At 25.2% G+C, this 18,030-nt stretch overlaps 1 protein-coding gene across 2 annotated transcripts in view; it reads left to right on the forward strand.

Moving 5' to 3' along the window:
• The window catches only part of LOC122711777 (tyrosine-protein kinase transmembrane receptor Ror), a 276,507-nt gene extending 266,837 nt beyond the window's left edge, over positions 1-9,670 (forward strand). Inside the window, exons 5-14 of one of the 2 annotated variants that reach the window (XM_043930820.1) lie at positions 4,538-4,625; positions 5,745-5,964; positions 6,047-6,171; positions 6,250-6,797; positions 6,937-7,176; positions 7,254-7,387; positions 7,486-7,702; positions 7,802-8,143; positions 8,247-8,515; positions 8,623-9,670. In XM_043930820.1, coding sequence (XP_043786755.1) covers positions 4,538-4,625; positions 5,745-5,964; positions 6,047-6,171; positions 6,250-6,797; positions 6,937-7,176; positions 7,254-7,387; positions 7,486-7,702; positions 7,802-8,143; positions 8,247-8,515; positions 8,623-9,315 — 2,876 coding nt within the window. In that variant the 3' untranslated portion in view covers positions 9,316-9,670. Of the gene's footprint in view, positions 1-4,537; positions 4,626-5,171; positions 5,298-5,744; positions 5,965-6,046; positions 6,172-6,249; positions 6,798-6,936; positions 7,177-7,253; positions 7,388-7,485; positions 7,703-7,801; positions 8,144-8,246; positions 8,516-8,622 lie in introns of those variants that run through there. The other variant, XM_043930821.1, reaches the window with a different exon arrangement.
• The last annotated feature ends 8,360 nt before the right edge of the window (positions 9,671-18,030 follow it).

The following is an 18,030-nucleotide window of genomic DNA, read 5'->3' on the forward strand; positions in this document are numbered from 1 at the left end:
GATCAATTCGATAATTTCAAAAAAAAAATACAATTTTAATGATGATCAACAATCATCCACGAAATAAAAATTCGCCATTTCCGTTCCTTTAAAATTAATTAAAATTCTTCTCGAAAACGGTCGGGGAACACGTGTATTTGTATTATTCCGAGAACAGATTCCGAAAACGTCATCTTTCCGCGAGATAATTAATTCCAAACGCGAACTATTCCGGCTTGGTTGGCCGTTGTTTTTCTAGTAACCGTTAAAAGCGCGCGCGAGAAAAAGTAATTAGAATTCAGAAAGGAGCGAACTCTAAAAACCCAACATTTTGCATATAATTTAGCAGAGAAGTCGGTATACATAGCAAGAATGCCAGGCGATACGCGGTGATACATTATGCTATTACGTTTCATTGCCCGACATTAGACGAGATTACGTTCCTTCCCTTGATATTATACCCGAGGCCCCAGCTGACTTAATGGCTTATTTCATCATCGTGGCCGGCCGAAAATTTTTCTGTCCTCTCCTCCTCGACAGTTTTCGCGCCGATCTTCGAGCTATCTTCATCCCTAACCGCAAATCGTAATTTCTATCCTTACGAAAGATCTCGGTGAAAATTTGCGAGATGGTCAGATTCTATCGAGACCTGGATAACTTATTATTTTTATCGGAATACTTTTTTTCTAACTGTATGTTCTTTTATAAGGAAAAGATCTAAAGAGAATTTTTCTATTTTTTAATTCCCATTCCCGCATTAGATTTGTACAGAGGAATTTAATATATGATATTCTTTACTGATTCAAGGGTATAATTATAGTAATTTATAAGTTTTAGTAAGAATTTAATGTATTTACGATGCACCAAAATATTTTTATAATTCGCTGTGTTATTATTTATATATTCATTTTTCGATAACGATACATGTTTATCATTATGTTTATCATTAATGAACACCTGCTGTATGTATTTTATAATTACATACGTATTACGATATTTCTGAAATATAATATTCTTGAAACAAGGATTCGTTTGCATAATAATTTAGTAATTAATAATATTAATGAATTGCTAATTTACATAAATTACATCTTCCAATTAAACAATACAGATAATTACTAAAACTACAATTTGCAATATTGACTTTCGTTTTAATATCAAACTTGTTATTAATACTTACAAAATTTGTTTTATCAAATAATATTAATTCAAGAGCAAACATCTCCTGAAACTTTCGAAAACTTTTTTTGATTTTTCAAAACTATCGCACAAATAATAATTATAATTATGTTAATTATAATGTATTAATGTTAATTAATATTAAAATGTTAATTATAATTATTATTTATCTAATTATAATTATTATCTTGCTTTATAATTACACTTATTGAAATCTATATACCTATAAGAACAAATAATGGTGATATAATAAATATTCCAAGATATTCTTGATGTGTATCGCGATGCGATACAGATAAATGCATTGGTACGTTACAGAAAAAAAAAAAGAAAGGAATTCTTATCGGTGGAAACGAGTTCCAGCACGCGATCGTACGTGGCAAAGTCGAATGCACTATGTTAGAGAGATGCAGCAGCGGTTACGTGTCCGACCCACGTATTATGTATCTCGAACAGGAAATGGAAAAGATAAGACAACTCGAGGTCATTAATAATCCCACCCCCGCGTTCCGTTCGCATCTGGAGCTTACTCTATCTACTTGCGCTCTTCCATTCACTTCGTCGTTTATTCGTAAATAATTTGACAATTCGTTTTCAAGTTCATTTCGTGAAATACAATTTTTTATCAATTTTATCTTTTATCTTTTATCACGTTTATTCTGATATTTATTTCTGATACCTATCTAGTGGAAATTTTATCCTTAATTTATCTTTATCTTTAACTGTATTCACGATGAAATATCATCGCATTTATTAAAAATTTATTTAATTTATTAAAATAGCTATTTTTTTCTTTTCTCAAATATATAATTATAATTTACAGATCTTATTGAATTGTGACATAGAAGTCAATTCGTAACAAAAGAATTCGAAAGGCTAAAAAAAAATTTTATTTCGCGTGATTTATTCAATACTTTTAAAAATTATAAGCTATTCAATTATAATAAAATGACAAAGAATGGCAATTAATTAAACCATGGTTCATTTTAATCCTAATCAAAATTTCTCTTGGAAAAATTTTAATTCGCATGATTCGTTTAATGGCTTTAGAAAAATAATTTATTAAAACATTCACTCAGATAGAATGCTTACTCTAACCTCACGCAATATTCAATACAACTATATTTCGAAACGTCAACAAATCTTCTCTAGATCGAATTACACACGATTTTACCGAGATTCATTTCCTCTCTTTCCGCGCGGCAACCTTTTCAATCGAAATTGAAAAGAGGGAAAGTGATAAAAAAGAATAACGGTGATCGAAGTATCGCGATGATGACCGCGCATTGTCAATGCTATTCGATAAATCAAATGGATCCATACAGGCGGAAGCTTGAGTCACATTGCATATCAAATTCGCGACCGGAAATCATACAATGTCCAGGTAATGAAAGATAATTGAAATCAAAACAGAATCGATACAGGATATTATGTTTTTGTTGTCATGAAGCAACGTAAAAAATTCTATTATGTGAATATAAAGCATCGCGAGACCACAAATTTTTACGACTTTTTCTATTTTTTCTCCATTTCTTGTTCTTTTTATTTTTATATCCTTTATCTAGTTCGACTTTTTTACGTTTCCATTAAAAATCGCATAAATATAATACAAAAAAAAAAAAAAATGATTAAAAACGAAATGAAATTATATTGATGTAACATGTTTTTCTTTTTAAAAAAGGAATTTTGAAATATAATAGATCTAAATTTTGAAATTTGATAAATTTATTTAGATTTAACTTTGTGTATTTTATTCGTCGTCATATTTAAAGTGGAATTTCCATGTATATTTTCTTTTCTTTTTTTTTTTTTTTTTTTTTAATAATTGATATACAATGGAATATTTTATTATGTCTATTTGGATTTTATCGTCGATTATTATTTTATCGTTTTATATTAAAATTGAATTACGTCGACTATTGTATTTTACAAATAATGAATGATTGATTGATATATATAAATAAATTTATTTTTCATTTAGATATTTTTTTCTTATCATGAAATATTTATATCTTTTTAAAGTGTTTTCATTTTCAAAAAATAGATGAAATATTTGAATATATCTATTTTTTCATATATTTCACATTTTATTATTATACATAACGTTAAAATGATTTTACTATAAAATTTTATAAAATTCTGTTTTTTTGTTCTTAAACAATGATCAACATTTAAATATTGAATAAAAATTGAATATGCAATTCAACGTTGATCGAATAATGATATAATGTGTACATGTTAATCGCTGCATTTTTAATTTTAACATATCATATACAGCACGTAATTTAATATATATTTTAAAAATTTAAATTTTCCCTATAAATTATAAGTTCCCCATTATATCTAAGGAAAATGTTATGAAAATCATGCAAAACTAAACAAACAAAATAAATTAAAATATGTATGAATAAAAATAATATTTACGAAAATAATATTTAATAATTGATTAATTTTAATTTAATTTGAGGAAATAAATTATAAAATAATAATAGACAAATCACAAAGAAATATGTTGAAATCATATTCAAATATTCAATAGAGAATCTGTTATAGTATCAATAATTTGATTTCAACAAAACTCTATTATAAAACTAATTTAAAAATGTTTTACATCTGTAAAATGTAAAAATGAGGAAACTAAAACAAAAAGATTTCTATCTAAAAAGTTATAATAACTTGATATCATTTATTGCATTTAATTTCGCTGCGAATCACGAAGTTCATCCTGTTCTTCGAATGAAATGAAACTAAAACTGTTATTATTTTCTCTTTATCTCCAAGAAAAAAGGAAAAATAGAAAGAGAGAGAACACCAGAAAAAAAATAAATAGACAAAACCATGGATATGGTAAAAAAGAAATGAAGATATAAAAGGAAAATAACGAAAAGGAAAAACATAAAGAAATGAAACAGAAAAATTGAAAAATTTGACGGCAGGAGGATTTTTAATGAATGAACAGTATCTTTCATCGTGTCTCAACTCTTTTAAAATCTGTTATAACAACATAAAGGCATGAGCATCGACGGAAGAAGATGAATAAATTGTAACTACAAATACAGATTTGCATTCGCACTCAAACCTGGAGATTTTTAAAAAGATCACGCGATGTGTCGAGCGTCAAAAAGAGCAATTTTTTAATTTATCCTCTCTTCGAAAATACCTTAAATATATTAGGAAGAAAGAAAAATTCAATTTCAATTCAAATTCAATTTGATCCATTATTATAAACTAAAGTATCATATTGTTAGGATCACTATGCGATTATTTTTCGATTGTATTTCAAATACAAGATATTCACAGAAATGAAATATAAATTGAATTTATTATTATATTTGTTAGAGAGAACGTTTTTTAATTTAAATAATAATTTATTTTACAGTTCCTATTCATTCCGATCATCCCATTAGTCAAACATCGGATGATAGATTTTCTCCGGATATGATTGGTGGTGGTGATTTCATTGAAGGGTAAATATCAAGTTTATTTATTAATACAATATGATATATTTAAATATCCATTCTAAAATTTATTTTTTAGGATAATCTTGAAATAATTTTTGACATTTTTTAAAATTTGTATTTAATAATCAAACGTAAAGCAAATGAATTTTTTAAAATAATGTTTTCTATATTAAAAATGAATTGAATTTCGAAATTCAAATATTTCTTATTAAGAAAAACTAAAATGCTTTGAAAAAACTCTTAGATAGAATTTGAAAAATATTAAACAATTTAACATTTGTAACATTTTTTTTTGATACTATTTATAGTATGTAAAAAAATATACATATTTTGTAACAATACTAGCTAGATAAATAATATTAGGTATATAAACTATTTACAAAATTTATATAATTATATATTTTTACTTATCTTAAAAAATACATTTTTGAAAAAGACATTTTGAAAAAGACTCTATTTCATAATTTCTTATTTAACCGCCAAAAATTTCAATTAGCGTCAGTTTACAAATGGACACTGAATGTGATGTCAAATGACATAAAATTTCTGTTAAAATTTTGATAGATAATTTATAAATATGAAGCTACTCTTGTACCTAGTATTGTTATATAATACATGTATTTTTGTACATGGTATAAATAGTGTCAAAAAAAATGTTACAAATATTACAGAAACAAGGTGATCATTCTTTGTTGATTTCAGTGAGGTTATAAAAAATACCTATGAATTTTATACGATAATAAATAAAAAAATGTAATTTACGTATGTTAAATAAAGAATCGAAAATTTGTATGATTTTATGTTTATTTTAAAGCATTTTTTTCGTAATTTAGTATTTATTTTATCTATTAGTAGCTGTATTAAGGTTATGTTTTGAAAAAAACTGATCGTTCATTTTGATTAAAATCATGACATAAAATGTTCACGCAATGAACTAAAAAGTTAATATTTTTATTTTGTATAAAAAATGAATATGTATATGCTTGCATTATGATGTAAATATATTATTTTAGAAAATAATAATACTTTCTATATTCCTAACCTATCAAATTTGTTATAATTTTTTTATATTATTGAATAAATACATTCAAACATTTATAATAATCTTTGTATTGTTGTCAATAGCATTGGGCCTGGAGATGGATTAGACCTCTCAGGGACTGGAATGTCAACGCCACATATCTCGCATTTGGCATCAACAAATCCATTTAGTATATTATCACCAAGTCCACAACCAACTAATTCTCAAACTAATACTATCGACATTCATACAATCGGCGGCCTTAGAAATGTCAATATGCAATTATCTCCTGGCAGAAAAGACAATCATGAAGGAAAATGCGAAGTACATAAAAATTATTATATATTTAATTCATTATTAAATTATGAATTATCCATTAAAGTTTTAAATTATTCTATTCTATTAGGTATACATAGGAAAAACATGTGCACAATTTTTAGGAAATCAATCTGTTTATATTCCATATCCAATGACTCAAGAATTACTTGATGATAAATTGATGAAAGCTTTTGGTGTTATTAAATACTCAAAGTAAGTAATTTATATATGATATAGTATAAAAATTTGTACAGATCATATTAAAATAATTGTTCTATTTTTATATTTCAGTGAAGTTTCATCAAATTGTGAAGGTTATGCAAAACCATCATTATGTTTTTCTGCATTTCCAATATGTCGTGATCCTGACAGTATTCTTAAACTTAAAAATTCTGAAGCTAGTGCAAGTTTATTTCATTTTTTAAATTCGAATCAAGGTGATTTATCAAGAGATATGGATGATGGAGATGATGCAGATGATATTACAGGAGCTCATGATATTCCCAAAAAACGAAGTCCCACATTAGGTCCTACCTCAGAATTTAATCCATATAAAGATGGAAAAACTTCCAATAAAAAAATAATAAATCAAAGCTACGGTGAAACACAATCATCTAATAGAATAGAGATCAATCGTAAATTACGAAGAATCTGTCGACAAGAATGTGAAATGTTAGAGAATGATTTGTGTAAAAAAGAATATGCAATTGCTAAAAGACATCCACTGATTGGACATCAAGTGCCTTTAATTGATTGTTCAGATTTACCGATGGAAGATACCCCCGAGGCTCGTGATTGTTTAACTCTTGGAATCTCTTCAGGAAACAATGTACAGGAAAGTATGTACTTTTAATTTTTTAATATTTTTTTAAATAATAACAATATATTATTATTTGAAAAGATAAAATTAATAATGTAAGTTTTAAATTCTTTTTTATAATAATTAATGAAATCATTTTTCTTTTTTTTTAATTATAGATGACTATTGTTACTGGGGAAGCGGAAAATCTTATCGTGGAATCGTAAAAACAAGTATTAGTGGAAGATCATGTATGCAATGGTCACATGGTGAATTTAATCTTCAGATTTCCGATTATCCCGAATTAGCTGGAAAGCATTCGTATTGTCGCAATCCAGGTGATAAAGAATTACAACCATGGTGTTATGTTTATGTTGATAGTAAACCACAAAAGGAATTTTGTAATATACCTAAATGTGGTAAGTTGCGTTCATTCTATACAGAACTAAAAATACAATAATATAAGAGTTCAGAATGAATGGAAATTTATTTACAGTTGAAAATTTATGGATCTATGCAGTCGTTGGTTTTGTACTAACAGGAGGATTTGTTACCATATTGGTCTGTTATTGCTGCTGTTATAGAAGCAAGAAATCTAGAAGACAAATGAATCATTTGCCAACAAATAAAGTAAGATTCCATCTAACATTTAGACATTATACATTTGATAAATGTAAAATTTAAATATTTAATAGTATATTTAAAATACTTTATATTTTATATATTAGATGTTAACCGGTATACAATGTGACAAAAATATATATGATGGAAGGCGAAGCACAACCCAACCTATGGAAATGAGTTCTCTTTTAGCTGGTCCTGGTAATACAACACCTGGAACAGGAACATTAAGTAGTGGCAGTAGTCGAACATCCAACAATAAAGTACCACAATTTACTACTAATAATGTTGTACTGTTACAAGAACTTGGAGAAGGAGCTTTCGGTATATTACATATTGTGTACATTACATATACACAAAATAATATATATTCTCAAATCTCGTACAATAAACTATAATTTTTTTTTTTTTAACTTTTTATAGGAAAAGTATATAAGGGAGAATTACAAACGGGCAATAAATGCGAATCTCCAATTTACGTGGCAGTGAAAACGTTGAAAGAGAATGCAAGTCCAAAAACACAGAGCGATTTCAAACGGGAAGTTGATTTGATGACAGACCTAAGACATCCAAATATTATTTGCCTACTGGGCGTAATACTAAAAGGGGAACCAATGTGCATGTTGTTCGAGTACATGACCCAAGGGGATTTACACGAGTTTCTCATTTGCCATTCACCAAGATCAGACGTTCCATTGAACAATGGAAACGGAAAAATTCTGGAACAACCGGAATTTTTGCACATCGCATTACAAATAGCATCTGGTTAGATTTTAATTTTCGATGTAGTTTCGATGTACAATAATTGTACAATAATTTATTAAATTTATTAAATCAAAATCAATTTATTAAATCAATTTCGTATCAGGTATGGAATATTTAGCCAGTCATCATTATGTTCACCGAGACTTAGCCGCGAGGAATTGCCTAGTTGGGGATAACTTAACAGTAAAAATCTCCGATTTTGGTTTATCTCGTGATATATACAGCAGTGATTACTACAGAGTTCAATCTAAAAGTCTATTACCTGTTCGATGGATGCCGCCAGAATCAATTCTTTACGGCAAATTTACCACAGAGTCTGACGTATGGAGTTTCGGAGTTGTATTATGGGAAATTTATAGTTACGGTTTACAGGTAAGGAAAGAGATCATAAAAACTAAATAATGTTATAGGAAAAATAAAAAATTATCCAAACATTAAGCATTATAAAATATTTAAACGTTATATATCTTAATTTACAGCCATATTACGGATACAATAATCAAGAAGTAATAGACATGATTCGATCACGGCAATTATTGCCATGTCCCGAGGATTGTCCAACCATGATTTATAGTCTAATGATAGAATGCTGGCACGAGGTGGCTAATCGCAGACCGCAGTTCCCGGAGATTCATCATCGTTTGCACAACTGGTACATAAACCAAACTTACCTGAGCGATTTCTGTAACGAATCTATCACCAGTTATTCCGGAAGCAGTCACAAAAGCACAAATAAAACCAATTCCACACAGTTATCAGCACCAATATATAAGTGCGATCCGAAGGATATGAACTTCAAAGCGAACACGGATCAACAACCTTCGTTCTGTAATCTAAACGACCACAGTAATGGTATCAAGATGTTGCCACCAAGCTTCCAGAACACAAATCTCATCGAGCAGAGGCCAAACTGCTTCAATGAACACGGTACGCCGATGAAGACCTCTATCTATCCGAATCAAACGACAAATATCAATTTAAATGAATTCGACGAGAAACAGTGTTGCTCGCCAAAATTAAGCGGAGCGAAGAAAGTATTGCCTCCGGCACCTCAACCGATGAACAAAATAAATACGCCTAATGGAACTAGACCAATGCAAAACGGAGCACAATTAGTTGTTAGGTTACCAGACCCTAGTAAGGTCACTACAGAGACCAGGGTATCGAAGTGAATATAATTAAAGATTGTTTCACTTAGACAATTTTTATATGAATTTTATAATTTCATAAATCGCGCGTTATACAATATATATATATATACTTCTACGTTCGTTTCATAAGTAAAAGAATTCGATCTTCAAAGCTTTCGGGTAACGTTTGTTAAACAAACTTCTCACTAATATCTAATCACTGCCATGTTTTCGTATTTATTTATTTCTTTCGATTGAAATATAAATATTTTATACTGTCGATAAACACGTTAAAATTCACTATATTTCGTAACTTATCGTAACCTTAATCTTTTTTTATACATATAATATAACGGAATATACATAAGTATAAATACGAAATATATATACAGTAGAATGTAAGCTCAACCCGTTTAATATCGTGTTTCCCTTGTATTATTTTATAATTATTTTTCTTTGTGTTTTATGGTATTTTGAAAGTATTAAAAAAATTTACGTTAATATGTATTTAAACATATTAACTAACAAAGTGGATACACTTATATATTGATTTTATATATAAGTATATGAAAATTTTAATGTTTCGTTGTATTACAGTCACAATATTAAGTGATACTATTGATACGATATGAATTTTATACATTAAGTAGCTTCTATAAGACTTTTTATACTACTTTTATATACTAGTTTTATTTATATTTTTACATACGCGAAATCATAAATTTTTGACTGATCTATTATAGATTGTAATATAAATGTAACATCATGTGTCTGCCATGGTATATACCGTCTAATAAGATTTCGAGAATTGATTTTTAAAAATGGTACAATAATCAATTGTCGGCTGTAGCAATACATTATTTGAAAGCACAATCTTATTGTGCATTTAATAGACTTTCAAAAGAAATATTTTATCTATGAAAATTTGTCAACTATCAGTGATGATTCGTTTTAAAATGGAAAGCAATTCTAATCATATCTAAATGTGAACAAAAATTATACTGTTCAATCGAACATTTTTACGCGTCTTTAAATAAAATTTCTATTAATTGATTAAAAAACAATTTGTTTAATACTGATGAAAAAATTTCTTATATTATTTATACAATTTTATAAAATTCTATACTTTTGTACGTGGGGGAAAGAGAGGGAGAAGGAGTAGGAACTAAACTTATAGATTGCGTGTTTTTCAATTATCGTCGAAATTTATAGAATTAATTTTCATACTTCTTTTAAGTTAATAAAATCAAAAAAAAAGAAAAAATAGATCCAAGATCTATTGATAGCGAAGATGATATACGAAGGCTCAACGATTTTCGATTATTCGAAAAAGTTGTCGACATTGTGTGTAAATTATACAGAATTATATTATTCATGTATAGAGCGTAGAATTTATGATATAAAAATCAGGCGTTATAACTGTATTCAAACAGTTCGAAACTAGTCTTTAGCAAAACTTGAGTGAAAAAAAAAAAAAAGATTAAAATTATAAATAAAACGTAAATAAAAATTAACGTCTGCCTCGTTGCGATAGCGTGAATTATAGGATCGTAAATAAGTGAATTATAGGTAATTAACAAAAGCCTAGAGTGAGAATGTTTAAACAAGATTGTATTATACTTTTTATAATTTTTGTATTAAGAAAGAGAATCATAGAGAGACATTTCATCAGCCGAGAGGAAACTGTCAAGAATTTAGAATCAATTTAAAATTAAATTAGATTTAATATATTATGTTAAAACGGAACTCTTATTTGAAGATAATGAGCTTACGAATCGGTATTTGTATTATTATTAATTATATAATCTTAGTGACCGTATCAAGGGCTCGTTATCTTATTAGACTTTAAGTTAATTTATGTCAACTATTTTGACAAAAGATCATAATATATATATAATTATATATATATATATATATATATATATTATAGTATTATATATATATTATATTATATATATATATCTTATATATATATACACGATCAAATACAACATATATATACGATCCATGTTTTTCGTATAAAAGCAAATATTATTTCATTTTTTTCTTTTATGTCACACCTCGATACGAATCTATTTTCGATTTAGCAGCAATATGTTCCCTGAATAAATGTTAAAACATGTAAATATGTTTATTAATTTGATAATTTTTTCTTCCTTTAATAATTTTTTTTTTTAAACTTCTGTGGATATTCGATATTGAAAAAAAAAAAAAAATGTATGAAAACGAACTGCAATATTTTACATTTTTAAATTATGATATTTTCATTTATTTTCTCTTATTAAGATTTATTAATTTTTATAAATAAAATACTATAATTTATATTTTGGATTTTATAAAAATATATTATAAAAAAATATTTGATTCATCAATTATATTAAAAATAAATTCGACAAAATATGATTTTAAATTGATAATATTTACATTTATAAGAATATAAATTTTTATATTTTTTGATTTGAGTGACAAGTGTCAATATTAAGAAATTTTTCATTTGTTATAATTTAATGGAAAATTTAAAAATATAAAAAACGGAATATGTTTATAGCTCTATGCGCTAAAAATAAAGAAAGCAAAAAATATTAAGAGGACAAAAACACTGGGAGAATAAAAATTGAGAATTTAGTGCCAAGATTGTATTAATAATGATTTCTTTGATAATAGATTAATTTTAACTGATAATATGAATCAAATTTCTCATAAATTTTTCTAATTAACAATATGCAATTAAATGAGCTTAAAAACCTCTAATTTTTAATTATTGAAGTTTTTTCTTAATGCACTACAACATTAAACAAATATTCGAACATCGTAACTCTTGATATTTTGTTCAATTATTTAAAATTAAAACAAATATCGCTCAGTAACAATATAAATGAATGTATTTCTCATATCAAATGAATATCTTTACTCTATGAGATGATTAAAATTGAAGAAATATAAAGAATACGAAATTAGATAATAAATATCATGAAATATAATAAAACAAAACATATGATATCTTTTAAAATAATAATCGAGAAAGATCAGAATGATCATACTTGCACCATCTATATACTATATTTTAATCTAAATATATATCAAAAATAAACAGCAAAAAGAAAGTAATACAGCTACAATTTCTCTACAATTTCTCTGGGAGTTCCCATCTGTAGAGTGAAAATAATAAAAGAAAGACAGAAAAATGAAACAAATAGGTCGCTGTCGCCATCTATTGAGTATCCAAAATACTATTCTAGAAGCAAGAAAAAAAGTAGAACAAAAATAAATCATTATCCTGCGAGCATCAAAAATATTTTTCCAAAAGTAAAAAAAAGCATAAACAATCAATTTTTCATCTATTTCATCTACTTTATCAACAATGCAGAAATCTTCTTATCACAGACAAAAACAAAATATCGCGACATCTTATAAAATTTTATATCGTATAATTAGAAACTCACCCTAACCACGACGTCCCATTCACTCTCCTTTAAAGCAAAAATTTATATCAAATCAATGATAAATATTCCTCTCGATATAGATTTACAAATCATTAAATCTTTGAATAATTTTGTTATGCAAAACAACAAAAGAAATTTTAAGGAAAACCGTTGCGATAAACTAAATCTGAAATTAAAATTAAAATAATATCTTAATCTAATGTAAAATATTACTCTACATGAAATATAGATATGTTGTTTCATATATACATTATATATTCATTGGCATGAAAATACAAAATATTAGTAATTACGAGATTTCTGAAAAGAAAACAAAATTAAGTATATTTCACGTATTACACTTATTTTATTAACCACCGCTTTTAATATTAATATTATTTCCATTATCATTAATTATGGATTTAGTTTAATTATGCATGCAGTTACAAATTTTATTTTAAGCAGTTTAAACAGTTTTCTAAAGTAACAGTTTTACGAGTCAACTATTTATATTTTAAAAATTTCTTACAAAAAATTTCACAAACTCTTGATTAATTAAATATCCAGAAATATGTTAATTTTAAATGTAATTAACCATAATCCTTAAAGATAGTTCTTAACATAAGTACAACACAATTACTATATAATATATAATATATATACTATATAATATACTAATAAATCCTACAAATATTTTAATATATAATAATACAAAGATTTATTTGCAGATAGGTAAACCTATCTACAAAAAAATTTCAATAAAATCAAAGAAATTATACAAAATATAAGTATCTTTCATTGATTACATTACTCATTCTTCTACACTTATTTTACATTTATTCTACACTCATTCCATTAATTTCTGATACAAAGGATTAGTAAAAATTTTATAGAATATAAGTTACTACAATAAGTTTTTATATATTTTACTTTATATAATTTATATATAAAATAAATTTATATTATTAATTATATAATATATAAAATAAAATATATAAAAAATTATTTTAGAAATTTATATTTATATTATATTATATTATATTTATATTAAAATTTTTATTAATCTTTTGTAGTTTTATTTATATTTTATACTCTTATATCTTTTTAATCTTGAACAAATATAATATATGTATAAATAAATTTATTTTTCAATCATATGATTTCTATCTACATAGAATCTAAATGCTTTTTTTAATGCCTTTCTCAATGCTCAAGATTTCTATGAGTTATCTATCTACCTATATAAAATTTGTTTAGGGATCTCTCTTATAAAAAGATACCGATATTATTAAAGAAAGAGAAAAAAAATATTATATGAAGTATTTGCATCTTCTTTAATTAATAATCTCAATAGTCTCTGAAAAAATTAAACAAATAATTAATAAAATTCCATAAGATATAATTATTAATTAATAATAGGCTAAAATAGTATATTTTCTTGAAATATTGGTGCTTTTACAAAATTATACCTGAAACAAACTTATTTAGAAGACTAGCAGAATAATTAAAGAAAAACAATTGAAATAAGAAAAGAAAAGCAATTGAAATATTATAATCTGGAATAATATAAATTTTATAATGAATATTCAGTATCATTGATTACGAAAAATTTTGCGAATAAAATTTTTACGAATAAAAAAAATTTTAATTTTAAAAAAATTCCTCATCAGCGATAAAAACAAATATATATCATGGAAATATTTTCTGTAACAAATGCAGGAAGTGATAAGGAGTGTTGAAAAAGAAAAAAATCTAGTAGTCAGAAGTATGCTATTAAAATTAAAATATCTCTCAATCGATATAAATATCCCGAGCAAAAAACAGCGAATAGAATTCATTTTATATCGCAATACTAATAAAGTAATATTTTTTTTAGAAATCAAAGAAGAGTGTTTTAATATATTTATAATATTATTTAATTTATAGTTGACAAAAAAATGAAATATTTGGAAATTAATTATTTACGCATATTCTATGCATTCGAATTTAAATAATGCAACACTAGTGGCGAAAAAATCAGTGCAGTTTCCTTAATGATTGCTGTTGTACAATTACCCTTGTAGCTTTTTTAACCACTTAAAATGATCCAGGAACAGGAACATAAGTATTTCCATAAGCTTGGAAGAAAATGGAAGAAATTTGAGCATTTAATTTTCATAACACTATTTGAAAAAACGCAATTATTTACATTATATATATATATATATATATATATATAACGCAATGCTTTTTAAAACAAATTCAATAAAAATCATTATTTTTATACAATTAGAAACAATTAGAAAGCTATTAATAATTAAAAATAGAGAAATTAATGACGAATGATAAATTATAATAAATTATAATACTATTTTATAACTGTAACAATTTATAATAAAAAATTGCGACATATTATAATTCGCAACACTAATACAAACGCAAAAATTAAATTGCTAATTCAATCCGTTATTAATCAATAGTAAGATTAATGCAAAACGCGATTTGCCCATAATGACTGAATGAACGATAGGCTAATATGCAAATTGGTCAGACAATACATGTACTACGTATTATTATAACGAGCACAATAACAAAGTAGTAACAATGACTTCCCACTTCCACTTCTTTAGACCTAGAAAAAATCCAAAAGATGAGAAATCATTTATTGCAGCTCTCTTCATGACAGTTTGTCGGACTTTTTCGATCTTCTTTCTTCGGGCGCAATGTCCGAAATAATGTCCAAATTGAAACTTAAATAGATTCGAGATTTACTAATATCAAATTAAAAAAAAAGAAAGGACTAAATCGCAAAAACTAAGTGCATGAACGACCAATGATCGCAATGATCGTTCTCCGAACATGCACAGAATTTCTATGCATAGCGTAACATTCGTTTTGAAAGCAAGTGACCGCGAGCACGAAATTCAAAAAATCGAAACCAGAGATGAGTAGCGTTATCGTCCATTCGTCTTAACTTTATTCTCGATTCAGCTCAAATTTTATTCTTTGAAACAGATTGTCACATGAAAACGCATCTACCCGATCAGAGACTGTGACAATCTATCCGACTCTACTTACTTATAATTAACAGACATATCAACAAAAAGATATTAATATATCCATTTTATATCTAATATTTTTTAACTTTGCATTATATAATTCAAATTATATATTATATAAATTATTATTATTATTAATATTTTAAATTCTTATATTTCAAATTATTTGTAACTCTATTTTGTAACTGAATTTTATTTCATTAATTAAATAAGTTATTAAAATTTTGAGATATTAAATTTTTAATATTGAATTTAAAAAAAAATTAGAATTTACTGTAATTTAAAATAAATATTAATGGAAATATCCTTGGGTGATTCCTTTATCGGAGCATATTTTCAAACTCATAAGAATACTATTTAAAACTTGTTGCTCTGATTCTAAAATCTGCTTGTTACTAAATATCTTCTTGCAAAATTTGATTCACATTTGTATGAATAAAAATTGAACTTTACTATCTGCAGTATTATAAATCATATTGAAGTTATATGAAATTATTATATAACAATCAGAATAATCAAATTGATTAAATAACTTAAAATTTTACTCTGAAAGATTTTGAATTATAGAAATTCAAACTAATTATTGTATTATTGTACAATAATTATTGATACAATAATTATTATATGTTTTGGTATTAGAAAATTACTAAATATTTTATATTAATTATTTATTATTTAATAATTAATTATTTAATAATTATTTATTTATTATTTAATAATTAATTATTAATTAATTATTTATTAATTATTTACTAATTATTTTATTTTTATATTGTATCAAAAACACGAAACGTAAGAAGACCCTGAACTATCCTGAATTGATAAATATAATAAATAAAACATAAAAAAATAATTGTTACTATTGAATATTTATTATAAATAAATACCCGCGATCATTGTGCTCGCGCAAAATTCTACATATATAACCAGTTATTCATATCGATTCGAATTTTTCAACCTAGGATATGTTAAATGACGGAAGAAACCAAAAAGCATATGACTCACCATATGATGCGACAAATACCTTCATTGTATTGTAACCTAGAAATCATCGAGAAGGTTATCAGATAGGAGGATGAAAAAAATCTGTGACAAAACATTATAATTTAAAACACAATTATGATTACTTGAAAAAATTGAAATACGAAACTATTAAATTTGCAAAAAATGCAAAATATTAAATATGTAATAATAATATGTATTACATGTAATAATGATATTGAAATACTAGAATTGAAATGCCAGTTAATTTCTCTTTAGAAGTTATATATAAAATAATAAAAATTAATAAATAAAAATTTAAATAGATAAAAGGATAATTACTTTGTGTCATGGATGATCATGTTATTCTCTTGAGAGAAGCATTCTATTTTGAATCGAAAACGAATATTTAAAATAGAAAATAAATAAATAAATAAATAAAATAAAAATAAAAAACTAATAACGTCCATATAAATTATAATCGGCGAACAAAAAATTGATTTTATCTTCACGTTTGATTATTCTAATTAAATTTAATCAGAGCTGTTGTGCTCAAAAAAATATTAAAAATACTATGACAAAGTAAACGCTGATTCTATTAACTGCATTGCACGCGGTCACAAATATTTTCTGAAATTAATAAAGAGTTTTTATTTTAATTGGGTATGAATTATATATAAAAAATACTAATTAATAATTATACACGTTTTAATAAAAACGAAAATTAATAAAATATTCATTATCAGATTTTAAAATTTAATTTTTAATTATAAATCATTAAAGTTTTTCATAAATTTTTAATTTTTTAATTTTTTTAACTAAAATATAATTTTATTATGAATTGCTTAACAACAATCATTAATAATCCAATAAAACAGAATAAAAATTACATATGAAATGTAATTTTACCACGAAAGAAAGTCAGTTCATATTAGAATTTTTCTCGTCTTTCAAATTAAATCAGTAATCAGATAATAATCTAAACGAAAAAAAAAAAGAATTTTTAAATATATAGATGAAATAAAATAAAAATAATCGATCACATATTAAAATAAAACAATAATCAAGCAAATTCCATCTTAAAAATAATATACACTTATGAAAGAAAATATGCACGTAGTACGCAATGAATAAATCATACATTCCTTAAGGAACAATAGACTTTCTAATGATATCGATAGAAAAATAACATGCCACGTCACTATTTCGATTATCAAATTAGAAGCAGAGGAGATGCATAATAATTCAGCAAGTTGAAACATGTCCAAACATGTCGAAATGTCAAACATTACAATAAATGCGACCCAAATTCTTGG

The sequence above is a fragment of the Apis laboriosa genome, unplaced genomic scaffold (genome assembly GCF_014066325.1).
Source record: "Apis laboriosa isolate Shangri-la unplaced genomic scaffold, ASM1406632v1 scaffold188_cov152, whole genome shotgun sequence".
In the NCBI taxonomy this organism is placed as follows: Eukaryota; Metazoa; Arthropoda; class Insecta; order Hymenoptera; family Apidae; genus Apis; species Apis laboriosa.